Source organism: Pelmatolapia mariae, linkage group LG14 (genome assembly GCF_036321145.2).
Source record: "Pelmatolapia mariae isolate MD_Pm_ZW linkage group LG14, Pm_UMD_F_2, whole genome shotgun sequence".
Lineage (NCBI taxonomy): Eukaryota > Metazoa > Chordata > Actinopteri > Cichliformes > Cichlidae > Pelmatolapia > Pelmatolapia mariae.
Genome location: NC_086239.1, coordinates 5,108,536 through 5,122,633, shown reverse-complemented (window position 1 = coordinate 5,122,633; position 14,098 = coordinate 5,108,536). Strand labels below are relative to the sequence as shown.

The window sequence follows — 14,098 nt, the reverse complement described above, 5'->3', positions numbered from 1 at the left end:
AATTACAGTTAGCATATGATCGTTAAGACATTGTTTTGTTGTCTTCTATTTCGTCACTAGACATAGACATACTTTACTGTCATTCAAATTTATACCTTACAGTGCACATAAAAATAAGATTTGCAGCATTGGCACCAATTGTTCAAAATATGAATATTAAAAAATAAAATAAAATAAAAAATATAGTACAAAGTCTAAGTGTATATACATCTTAGTAGAGATATAACTATACGAGCAGATCTGTAGTTTTAGTATTTGTTAGTTTGGTTAAAAAAAAAAAAAAGAAGGCGTGAATCCAAACAAGACAGCTGTAACAATCAAGGAGTAGATATGGTGAAGTTAAATGACTTTATTTACCTGGGGTCAACCATCCAAACAGTGTTAAATGGACTTGTTCCTTTATAGCACTATTCTGTCCCACTTGTGTAAGTGAAAGGAAAGGTTTATAAGATGGTAGTGAGACCTAATATGACATATGATGTGCAAATGATGGTACTATCAAAGAGAAAGGAGATGGAATTTGAGGTGCCACAGTTGAAGATGGTCAGATCTGGGAATGACCAGAATGAACCTGATTCAAAATGGGTATATTAGAGGGACAGCTCAGATCGAGTGCACTAGAGACAAAGCTAGAAAGGTTGAGGTACTTTGGACATGTTCCAGGACACGATTGTGGATACAAGGCAGCAGGAAAAGAGGAAACAATAGAGAGGATTCACAGATATGCTCAAGAAGGATATAGAGAGTCAGCCTTCGTTGATGTACTGAGCATTTCTCCTTCTCTCACCACTTCTCACAACTCTGCATTTAATTATGAGTTATTAGTCTCTGGCTCTCTTCCACAGCATGTCATTTATCTCTCAACTTACCCCCGACTTGTTGTATCAGAATGCTGCCCCTTCTTGTGCCTGGTTCTGCCGGTTTCTTCCTATTAAAAGCGAGTTTTTCCTTGCTCAAACGGGGTTGTATGTTCATTCAAATAACTATTTGAATGAACAAAAAAATAATATGGAAAAAATTTCCATGTGATTAAATTGCGTTATTTTAGCATTATGCAATTCTGTCATTCCAACCTAATGTACTTGACTTAGAACAACTTAATGAATACTTGACGAATCAACTTTTTCACTGCAGTTGAGTCCAGCTTAATTTTACTGAATTGATCCAGCCCATGCAAATTACATTACTCCAACAAAAATACTTAATGCTAATAGTATTTTTGTTAGTTTTCAACAAAGTCAAAGTCCGATTAACAACTTGTCATGCACACCTTTTTTTCTTACGATTTAATGAATTTAGGACATAGCTGTCACACCATCCATCCTTTTCCATTTCTCCTTATCAGGTCGCAAGGAGTGGCAGGAGTCTATTCTACCTGTCATACGGTGAGAGGCGGGGTATACCCTGGGCAGGTCCCCAGTCTATCACAGGGAGACAGACAACTATTCACACACTCACATTCACACCTGTGGGCAATTTAGAGTCACTAACTGCATGTACGGAAAGAGACACAAGCACAGGGAGAACATGGAAACTCCACACAGAAAGGCCCTGGCCAGTTTGTGGATTCGAACTCTTCCTCTGAGGCAACAGTGCTTCCACTGCACCAACGAGCTGTCACTCCATACTTTAAAAAAAGTAAAAAACCTTTGATTACAAGGCTTCATACAGAATTTTCTTTACGTTTTTGTCTTTGCAGAAGATTGCAGTAAATTTAATTACGAAAGGCCCAAACCTAAACATTTACTTCCAGGATCACATTATCAGAAGGGCAGCCACTTTGTAGTCACCAGATCTAATTTATATGAGCATCTACTGTATGGTATTGTTTTTTATTTATTAAAGAGTACTCTGCACCACCATCATCAAAACACCAAATGAGGAAAGAATAGTGCTAATTCCTCCATTAAGAGTTGAGATATAGAAAATCAATTCAAAACATATTTATACCATAATTAAGTTACCATAAAATTAATAGATATATAAGCAAATATGTAAAACGTATATTCACAAACAGATATTAACAGATAGGGAATACTGGGACATATATGCATACACATATATGCCCCCCAGCAGCAAACTCAATTTTTCACAGCTGCAGAACATCAGCCAGCACTAAGCAGTTCTTTGAATGAACTGTGACAAGGTGTTGTTCTTTCCCCCTTCCCCCATCTTCTGTCTTCCGGGAACACTAATAGGCTCCATGCAGAGTAATGTGACCAACTGAATCATCCTCACCCCAGAGCTGGAAGCTGCAGATCAGAGGAGCTGTGCTCAGTCCCACTCCCACACTGAAAAACTTCTCTGGAGTGACACTTTCTGCTAAGGATTTCTTGGATAGTAAACCTCATCTTCCAAGGATCTAACAGCACAGTCTCTCTATTTGCTTCAGCCACTTTTCCCACTTGTCAGACCTCAGATCAGCTCTAAGGTGAAAAGGTCATAGGGCCGTGTGTAGCCCTGACTACAGTAATAGGTAAGTAAAACCTTATGCGTGTGATGCTGACAGACTTGAAACACTGCTACATGGATAGTGAGTGATTAGTTATCAGCTGATCAACCTCATCAGTCCTGCAGAACCTTTGAAGTGCCCTTATTTTAATCTAACTTGTTGACTTTGTAATAAAAAACAGGATTGGTCGGGTAACATCAGTGAAATTTGTGGGCTCTGATAATTGTAATAGATGTAGTAGACTAATGATTGCTACAGTGATGTAGATGATCACTCATCTCATATTTGTATTTAGACTTGCTTGTTCAAATACAAGAAGTGAACAGCTGCAGCCTGATTGTTATATAAACCTAGGTGCACCCCACTGAGCTGGCAATAAGCACACATTTCCACTAACTAGTCTACTTCCTTTTACATTAACAAAGATACGAAAAAGACTTTCGAGGCACTATCAGGCAAAATTTTTGTTACTTAGAGTAAATAACTTCCATTAGTTAAAGTAAGTAAAGCAGTTACACAAAGTATTCATCATACATCATCGTACAAAAACGAGACTGTAGTATAAATAACAGAAATCTCTATGAGGTCAGAAAAACTGAACTCATACAGACTGCATACTGCATTAAACAGCAATATTTACATAGTATATTAATGAACTTTACAGAGATAGCTTCACCTAGTGTTTTTACAAACATGATACCACAACTGCTATGTATAAAATATTCAAGGTAGTGTCTGTTTTGAAAGTTTGGTGGTTCACAGGCAAACTGCATCTGCCAGTCTGTGTCTGTAGTTCTTACAAATTTGTTTTTAAGTGAACACAATGCCCTATGAATAACAGTGTGGAGAAATGGAGAAAAAAACATATCTGCAACACCATAATCACTTAAATTAAGTTATTTAAAATATTTTGCATATAAACACATACAATATATATAAGTACAAAACTGACTTCAGCTGTGGGCCTTATATTTCGTCTCCTAAATGTCTAGAGGAATTCTCTTTTTGACAGAAACATTAACTTTGACAACTGACCATGAATTCTAACATTGAATTCATTCTCAAGTCTAAGTTACCGACTTAGAAAACAGAAAAAACGCAAACAGAATTATGACCATTAATCACAGATTATTCAACATCATAGCATAAAATGAGTAGGAGACATTGTGGCAGTATTGCACTCGGAGCAGTGACACTAAGCTTTGGTGCCTACCTATTGAATTCTTTCAATTTACTTCATGAACTCTGACTCTAATTTTGCTGTTGGACTAATTGATGGAGGCATATAACTATAAGATTCTAATACTTAATATTAATATTTTTCTTTTTCAAAATATTCAAGAACTAACAAACAACTTTTTACAACAAAACTACTATGTTTGAATTTTGGCTAGAATTTAGATTAAACTGAAGCATAATGGCACACTGTTGGTATGTTGTCCCTGTGCTGGAGTGTTTGTTTTTTTCCTGGAGCTCAGTCTTTTCTCAGAAGACTGACCTCCAGTCTTTGTAGTTTTCTAATATCTACATTTTTTCCATGACATCGGCTACCACAGTGATCCTACCTTCGCCATTGTATCTCCTCACAGACGTACTCAAAAGCACCACAGAGAGAGATGGTAGAGATCGAATATGACACATGTTTGCGCAGAAACAAGAATGTATTTAGAATTTGCTAAGAATCTATCTGTCCATGTGATCACAACCTGTTTTTTTTGTTTTGTTTTTGTTTGCTAATTTCTGTTTTTGTTTGCTTAATAATCAAAACAAAGTACCTATTGTTAATTCATATGACTCAACCCTATTTTAACATAACACCTTGGGCAGTTAATTTTGTGCTACTAACATTATGTACTAACTCATCATTGGTCACTGTCACATAAAACATGCATGTATAGAATCACCCCATGTGGAAAAGAAATTTAAAAAGTGCATTTTATGTAAAAAAAAGAAAGAAAAAAAAGACTTCTATATCTATGTACTCCTTTAACATTATTACAATGAATTGTAATGTGTGTATCAAGTATTCACATTTTTCTAACACCAGAAAAATGTGAAAAGAGACACTTTCATATGTAAATCATTTTATCATTTATCATGTTTACTTCTACATTGCTTCTACCAGTCCACGCCTTGATTTAGTTCTTATGAAGCAGGCAACTGGCTTTTGGGGATACAGTTGTATATGGCATAGATCTGCCATTTTGGCAATATAGAACTTTCCATAGATTTGTGGTTAGGGATTTTTAGGTGGTTCATCTATAATTTATAACATCTCTGATTAAACAAACAATATAGAACACTACTACTTAGCTACTTAGTTGCTAGACAGGATAGAGCCAGCATACTCGTTTGGAACTGCTCTTAGTCTTTATACTAAGCTAGGTTAACCACATGCTGACTCCAGATCTGTACTGAACACACAGAAATGTGACTGACACTTATGTTTTGCCTCAGTTCTGCTTTGTCCAATGGCTCACGTGATCACAAGCTGATCCAGTGACAGCTTACAGACTAAAATTACAAGGAAAATACAAGGAAACAAGCACATGGCTCCCATGTAAAAGCTTGGCTTAATTTAATCAGACTGATGTTTCCCCAGCAGCCAAAGACAAACTACAAAATGATCAGCAGTGGATTCACCACTCCACTTATTACCTCAATTTGTCAGTAACTGACAACCCACACCACATATTTATTTTCCTCTTTGTGTTTTAAATAGTTATGAAATGTATGAGAGAATTAAGTATTTGAATATTTTTGCATTATCTTTTTGATGTGTTTATATGTAAAAGGGAGTTGCTTAATAAATGCGTAAAAGGGTGGTAAATGTATATTGTAACTGGTGAACAAGACAAGTGGAGAGCCATGTAGTGCAGTAAGTTTAAAGCTCCCTGCAGATGAAAGATGCATTCCTACTCTGCATGTTGCTGTGTTCCTCAGACAGATTCCCAGCTGGGACCTGCTCTAATCTCCTGGCAACAATATTGACATAGAAATAGAAACTCTGGAGAGGACAGGACTAGCTCTCTGCTTGTGAGGATTGCCTGCAAATATATCTGCTATAGTTAATATTAATCACAAAGTTGTGCATTATTGCATTAAAGACAGACAGACAGACAGAAAGTTAGATGTTCTTTCTTCCCACCATTCTGGTACAAGTAAATCATTTGCCAGAAAACATCTAAAAGAGTCTGCTTGTTTCCAGACAGAAAAGTCTTATGCCTACTCTGGCAAACCAGTGGTTTAAAATTGTTATAAACCCTCTGTATTTCCATTCCTGAAGTTGTGAAACAGAGTTGATATTGTCCCTGAGTTGGCTAAAAACATTGTAAAAATGCCTTACCGGTTCGTTTAGCAGCTGACTCTCTGCATCTGAAGCTGCATCTCAGGTGGTTCCTGTAGTCTGCCATCTTATGTTTGTTCATACTCATGTACCAACTTTAGGCAGTCCTTTCCTAAACCCATTGGTTCAGGTATGTGAATGACACCTGGGAGAAAATCAGGACGTGCCACAATTCAATAATCACATTAACTTAATAGATAAACACCAGAGAGGATATGAAAGGAGTTAGACTGTGAAAATTCCATCATTAATGGGAAACATTTGAAAGTGTACAGTAGACACTGACTTTTTTTAAACCAGTGTATCCAGATCATAGTAGCACTTTTCTACTCTACCTGAGTACTCAGAGCAGTTTATACAACTTGGCTCATTCACCCATTCATACAAGCACTTCTTCTATGCTGAAGTTCTTTCTATCTAGCATTCACACACATTCATACTCCAGTGCATGCAGACAGCAGAGGACAAGTTGGGGTTAGTATCTTGCCCAAGGATATTTGACTTGCAGATTGGAGCAGCCTGGGATCAAACCACCAACCTTCCGATTAGTAGATAATCAATATTTAAGATTTGACTCTTATCACTTATCCACTGGAGAACACACTACGTGTCATAAGGATGCCACAACAGAGATTGAACACCATCCAAACAGACACAGCTGCCAAGGAAGCAGAACAACAACATATCAAAAAGGCCCTGAGTAAATGTAGTTATCCCAGCTGGAGATTTGTCAAAGCTGGGAAGTACACCTTAAGAATGCTTCAAGCAATCCAGGAGAGAAGGACAATCGCTTCCTAAACAGTCTTTTGTGATCCCTTATGTGTCAGGAGTAACAGAACATCTGAGACGTATTTTCTCTGTCTGCCTATACACACTACACCAAAATTGGTCCACCTTAAGAACTGGGTCTCCGGTAAAAACAGAGTAATAGTGTATAGGTTTAAGTGCCAGGAGGATTGTTGTGAATTATACATGGGGGAAAACAAACAAACTCCACCTAAGTGGACGGCACAACTGTCCTGAAGTTTATTTACACCTGGTTCTAGTTTCAGTCATTTTACAAATGTACTATTTATAAGGCAGGCGAAACCTGAACTCAGCTGAGACTGAAGAAGTCACTTGCACAGTTCTCCCACTGAAAGGGTTATGTTGAGATGAACAGAATACACTTCCTGGGATCTCACTGATAGGTTTATTTTGTTTTTTCAGTTTAATGATAGCTTGCCACACTTGCATCAAGTGAGAGTTCCAGTGAAAATGTATTTGTCACATACACACACACACACACACACACACACACACACACACACACACACACACACACACACACACACACGCACATATATATATATATATATATATTCAAATATATTCATAAATTTTGCAAAGTGAATATAAAATGTTTTAGCTTATATATTCTGGATTTAGAGGAAGAAGACCAACATTTTTTAAATGTGATTGATTTCTGCTGTACTGGCCTTTTTTATTCTCTACACATACATGCATTTGGTTAGCTTAGCATAGCTAAAAGAATCCACCAACTTACAGGCAGCAGTGCATCAAGACCTTTTTTCAACTAACTAATTACAGTTATAATCTTTAGATTGTAGGAACTGCTCTCTGTGCTCATTTACTGGAGAAAAGAGACAGGAGTGAATAACCTGAACTTATTGTCCTTTTAACCAAGCTGAAATTATTCAGCAAAATGGTGCGATTCAAAACAGCAGTCACATGAAGTATGTAGAGAGAAAACAGGAACTTGAGAAGCTATTGCGAGCTATCTAATAATTTACCCACAGATCACAAAGCCCCCAACCCCACCTCTTTTCCATACATAGGCAAATTTCATACCACAGTGTGACTAACTTCTTGCTCTTTTTTTTTCTTTACATCTGTTTTTGTATGGGAAAAAATGCTGATAAAAGTTGTATGGATAATTACTGATCATTTATGTTAGTCAGCTCCCCTGTTATTTCATTTCAGGATCATCGTCACCTTCACTTTGCCCATAAGCATGACAACCAAATCAAACAGCAGTGTTCTAGGTGGCAAGGCTTCCTCGTCACCTCTCCTGTCCGCTCCACCTCACCAGCGTCTGATCACCAAAGATGGACACTGTGCACTTCGCCCCACTGTGTGTTCTTCGGGCTCATGGCATGAGACTTTACGCAGAGCCTGGCTGTTGGCCCTGCAGGATGTGTGGGGACTGTTGGTGAGTCTGCGCTGGAGATGGGTCCTCCTGGCCTTCTGCACCTCCTTCCTGGCCCACTGGCTGTTGTTTGCCTGTCTGTGGTACTTGCTGGCACACCTAAATGGGGACCTTGCTGTGCAGGATCATGATGCGCCCCCACAGGGACATGTGCTCTGTGTAAAGCACATTACAAGCTTCACTGCTGCATTTTCCTTCTCCCTGGAGACTCAGCTAACCATCGGCTATGGCACTATGTTCCCCAGTGGAGATTGCCCCAGTGCTATAGCACTGTTGGCTGTACAGATGCTGCTTGGGCTCATGCTGGAAGCATTTATCACAGGTACATCTCTCCATCAAAACATCAATTATTCTAAGACAATTCTCAGTCTTAAGTTTAATTTACTATTTGGGAAACATAACAGAAAATAACTACCACACTGAGTTGACATTTACATGTTCACAATAGAAGGTGTTTTAGTGGTAGCCCAAAGTCTAAAGGAAAACGTGTAAATCATACTAAATGAATTATGCTATCATTTCTTTGTGAAATTGCTCATGTTGACATTTTTCTCATAGGCTGGAACCTTTCACAGCTGACTTTGTGAATCTGGGCAAGAGACAAAATACACCCCAGACAGGTTGCCAGTCTCAGTCAGTCTTAAATCAAACCAGTAATCTCCAAAACACCTATCCACATCCTAATCATAAACATTTGAAGTGGAAAACTAGATCTTATGGCACAACAAAAGATCTAAAGATTAATTAAACAAATATCTTATAATACAACATGTTACAAGATCTGTTTCATTAATCCTGAGATAAGAAAAAAAGCTATAGGATTCCAACCTGATGAGGCAGAACAGAGATTGCAGTTTTAAAGCTTCTGAGGCTGAAAAAATGTGACACCTGCTGGAATACTCCAGGTATTGCACTTCCAGAGATAAATCCCATGAATATATTTCTAGATAGCCATAAAATTAGATATGTAATATTGTTGGCTTCATCCCATAGAAATGCTATTCTATCTTGGACACTGGCATCTTTTGTCTGAACCTTTTTCAAGCTTTATTCAAACATTACGCTGCTCCTCACAAAAATTCACAGATCAAGCCACACTTTACTTTACCGATGTGTGAGTGTTACCAGGTCCAACCCAGTAACACTGCTCCAACTTTTCATTGAAAAATGACCAGTTTACCATTAATAGATGAACCAAAAGCAGTGCACAGTGTAAGAGGCTTAAGAAATAGTCATATATTTTAAGTTATTCATCTGTGATTTGAGACACATTTAGTATAGTAATGTAAAAATAGGGCACTTTAAGAATACAGTTGTGCTTCTAAAATTTTAAAAGATATTTTGAAGTTTAAACATCATTCTTTGGTCTAAAATTGTTTCCACTGTCATGATCACTGCCTTTGCTTTATAGAAATCAGAAATGTGCATTTATCTGATGACAATGCACACCTTCAGAACAAGTGAGGAAAGTAATGATGTTTATCCAAGTGCTTGTATTTTACTTTTAGTCTTTCCATTGTCTATTACCTTTTGTTTCTGTTTTACTATTGAAACAAAGCAGAAATATTATATGTTTTTCAAAAGTCTGAACCTTTTCTATCAGACATACAATTCCCCAATTTCTATATGAACTTGCTGTAGTTGTCTGCCTCTCGATACAGTTAGGACCATAAAATTTTGGACATTACATATTTTTACATTTTTGCCACCACCGTGGATTTTAAAGCCTTCTTCAGCCTAACGGTTCCCTTCACCATCTGGTTCGGGGGTTACCACCACGGCAGGCACCAACCACCTTGTGGCCACAGCTCAGTGCAGCAGTTTCAGCAGTTGAGGTGCTGAGTGCATTTGGACTCACTGTCGAAGCTCTGCTGGAGGTGGGAGTTGAAGGACTGGGGACTCTGTCAGGTGTTCCCTGTGAACCCTCACTATAGGTTTAGGCACGCCAGATCTGTCCAGCATCCTCCCCCGCCACCTCATCCAACTCACCACCAGGTGGTGATCAGTTGACACTTCAGCACCTCTCTTTACCGAGTGTCCAGAACATAAGGCCACACATCTGATGATATGATTACAAAATTAATCATCAACATGTTGCTTAGAGAGTCCTGGTGCCAAGTGCACTTATGGACACCTGTATGTTCGAACATGGTGTTTGTTATGGACAAACTGTGGTTTGTACAGAAGTCCAGTAACAAAACACCACTTTGTTTCAGATCTGGCAGGTCATTCCTGCCACTCACGCCCCTCCTTTATTGGTCTTTGTCTGGTCCATCACCCAGGATCAATTTAGATTGGGAGACCCTACCAGGGGACAAAAAGCCTCAGACAACATAGCCCCTGGTATCCCTGGGACACAAAACCCCCTCCACCATAATAAGGTAGCGATTTGTGGAGAGGTTTAAAGCATTTAGCAAAAGTATTACATTAGGTGTTTAGGAATTATAATCCTTTTTATATGCAGAGGTTTAAAATAATTTCATAATAAGTTGAGAAAAAGTTTTCAGCTTAATGGCACTTCATGTTTTCATGTTCTTTGGTCATATGCTGCAACCATTACTATTAACTACTCATTTTGTGTTTTTTTTCCATGATGCTTGAGAAAAATATTTCCTGTGCTATGGTTTAGTACAAAGAAACATTACTAAAAAATGTGATTAACCAGCTAAAAAAACAACATGAACAAGACTTCGTCTTAACTTTCAGGTGCATTTGTAGCCAAGATTGCCCGCCCCCAGAAGCGAGCAGGAGCCATACAATTCAGCCACCAGGCAGTGGTGGGCCAACACCTGGGTCAGACGTGCCTCATGCTTCGAGTCACCAATCTGCTGCAGCGGCCTCTGGTGGATGTAAAGGTGAGTGCTGTGCTATACGAGGAGCATGAAGGCCAAGCTCTGCACCAGACTTCATTGGACTTCTATTTGGACCATTTGGGCCAGCAGCCATGCCCCTTCTTCATTTTCCCACTCACCTTTTACCACCCCCTGGACCGTCGGAGCCCCCTCTATCCTGTCCTGTGTGAGGGTTCATCAACCCACTTTGAGTTAGTTGTCTTCCTATCAGCCTTGCAGGAGGGAACTGGTGACACTTGCCAGAAGAGGACCTCTTATCTGCGCCAAGAAATCCAGTTTGACCGCCGCTTTGTCCCTGCTTTGGGTTTGGATGCCTGTGGAAGGTACACAGTGAGCAACCAGCACTTTGATACAGCCCATTCAAAAGAGCCTATGAACAAGGACTGTGTGGTGCAGATCAACGGTGATGGCAATGAGAGGATGGAGTAAGAATGCTGAAGGGAAGATTCTCAAAGAGACCGAGAGAATATGCAAGTGGAGGCAAATATTTGTTGTCAGGAGGTATTTGATTGAATTTGGTAAATTTGAATTTATGATTCAACATTATAAAAATTCAAATGTATGCCAGATATATATAAGTACTGCTGCAGGCTCCCTCACCTCCTCCCTCAAATCACTTCAAGTCCTCAGTGCTCAAAGCAGGGGAACCAGTAACTACTGGCAGTTGTATTAGTTAAAATGACTGACTAGCAAGGATGGAAGAATGTGCGCGGAGTGGGGTATAGGGAGATGTGTGTGTTTGAACATTTAATACTTAAGGAAAAGTAATTCAAGATGATGAAAATGCAAGGAACATAGAAGAATTTACATGACTGAATAAGAACAGTCTAAACTGTTCTGTTATCACACTTCAAACTTACAAGGTACGATCAAAAAGTTTGGTCACTCAGCTCATGAAAATACACAATTTATATTTAGGCATCACCTTATCGACAGCACTTGAGTGCTACTGCAGTTTCACTGTCATGCTTGCCCCATTACTGTATTTTTAACCACACTAACAGACAGTTGGTACTCACCAACTGCACATCTTGCCAGATTTGGTTAATTCTTTTCTCCAAAATCAAATGAAAGTTGCAAAATTGCTGTGTTTAAAGAATGATTGTGAAAAATCCATGGTTAGAAGTACACAGGAGCCAAAATTTAAATCTATTCTAGGTTTTTCTTTTTATTTGGGGAGCCATGGAGCAGTTTGATTGCATTTTGTATCAACTAAATTTTCACGCTTCTCATACAAGGATAAGATATTTATTGAATTCCAAGTAAGCAATTTACTGTGTAGAAATTCAGATGTACCATGTTCAAATGTAATACCTGCTTTGAGAAATTACTGATTTAAGCTAGCTAAAGGGTAGGTTCTGATAGACTTAACAGGAATAACGTATAAATATTACTTGACTGGGACCAGACATAAACAGTTGCGGGCCAGAATAAACTTACAGTTCCCAGCTACAACAAGCAATACAGTACATGACAACTGAATGATCCAGAACGTGACACAGTGGTGGAGTGGCCAGTAGGAATATTCTGGGTTTGAATCAAGAGTTTGCATGTTGTCATCCTTGCCTGTGAGTGCCCAGTGGCAACACTACATTATCTATTTATAGAGGTTATAGAATTGCTTATTTACCTTTATTATCAAATTAAATAGAATTAGTTTTCTAGCAAAAATACATTTGAGAGCAAAGCTATAAAAGCAGCACTCACAAAATGTACATGTTATTAAAAGTGAAAAGGTCAGGATAACAATAAGTACAGTGATCTGCATTAACATTTGCAAGCATGCTCACAGTGACAATGACAAATTTAGACTCATCTCTCTTTCTTCCATAGAGTTATCCTGCCAACAGGCTAAGTCTGTGTGATCTTGTAAAGCCATGGGCTGTGAAACAGGGTACATGGTGTAACAGTGACTGAAGAAAAATGATGAGAAAAAGAGGGTAATGTTTGACAGTACAACTTTTCCTATCCTTAACCTATGTGAGTATTCAAAGTTCAGATTCAACTTTGCTGACTGTTAACTTTAATTTATATATGACAGAAAAAAAGGAGCAAAAGGAGCAAAAAAAAAAAAAAGGAGATGACTAGCATTATAAAATTCATAGGTGCAGCAGCAGTACTGGAAGTGCAGACAGTAAAGCAAGGGACAAAATTAAGAAACTCTTCTCTGGCATTCATGTTGTTAATTCTTATGATCTAGCAACAGAACTGACGGTACTGTAGACTAGCAGCATGAGCTGACAATCACAACATAATATCAGATGGTTGTTATGGTAAGCTGCTATGGATAATCTCTGGAATCCCATTAGAACAAAGACACTCATGATGTAAAGTGAACTGTGTAACATTAGACTTACCTGCTTGGCATATGGCTCAGTAGTAATTGATAGAATGATACTGACTGCTGATTGGTCTATGGATTAAACCTTTTATTTTGAAAGATAATTGTCTCAATCATTATGCAAATACAAAAATGAATAATTTTCATTTTTTCCAATATTAAATGTTTTTATATTAAGCAAAGAAAGCTAGTAGGTAGAATAGCAAAATTCTGCATTTAGAATAGTTTTCTCTTTTAAGGCTGTTCATTGAATGAGAATCTATGTGTTATCTATATGGTATATTATAAAAGAAATCATGTAGTGACTTCAGACTAAAGTGAGGAAATGTTCCTTCAAATGTGTATGTGCCTTTGTACAGTGTACATTACAGGAAATAAATATTTTCTAAACAAACTGTGAAGTTCAGACTTCTTAAATTTAGCTTCTAGATTAACATGCCCATGACAACTGCAGATTGTTTTGGCAATGCTACTCCCTGGAAGATCGTAGTAAGGTCTTTTTGTGACAAAAAACAAAGTGTTGAAGAACCAAACATTGCAACAGAAACCTAAACGTTTGTTTGGTGTTATTTCCCTTGTTCAAAGATAAAAAAAAAAGAAGACTGTCAAGACATGGTACCAAATTCCTACTCCCCCCACAGCACACAGCAGCAAGATGTAAGATGCTGGGACAGCGTACACTGAGCAGCTGGAACACTGTGAATGAACAGGATCATGTGGGACTTTGGGAGTTGTAGCCCATAATGACCTCTTTCATAGTCACACCTGTTTTCTGTTCCTTGTTAACTACAATTTTGTTTAATAGTTAGTCAACAGCTGCTAATCAGTCTGGAACTCAAACTAGAAAAGCAATTTCATTCTGAGACATAGAGAAATATATGTAGAGAGGGTAGGAACA

The 14,098-nt window shown here is 38.2% G+C and overlaps 1 protein-coding gene across 1 annotated transcript; it reads left to right on the top strand.

Moving 5' to 3' along the window:
• The first annotated feature begins 2,325 nt into the window (after positions 1-2,325).
• kcnj13 (potassium inwardly rectifying channel subfamily J member 13) lies at positions 2,326-11,892 on the top strand. The gene is made up of 3 exons (XM_063493855.1): positions 2,326-2,476; positions 7,782-8,329; positions 10,714-11,892. Exons 2-3 carry the CDS (start codon positions 7,813-7,815, stop codon positions 11,286-11,288), a joined length of 1,092 nt encoding a protein of 363 aa, XP_063349925.1. The 5' UTR covers positions 2,326-2,476; positions 7,782-7,812; the 3' UTR covers positions 11,289-11,892.
• Positions 11,893-14,098: the final 2,206 nt, after the last annotated feature.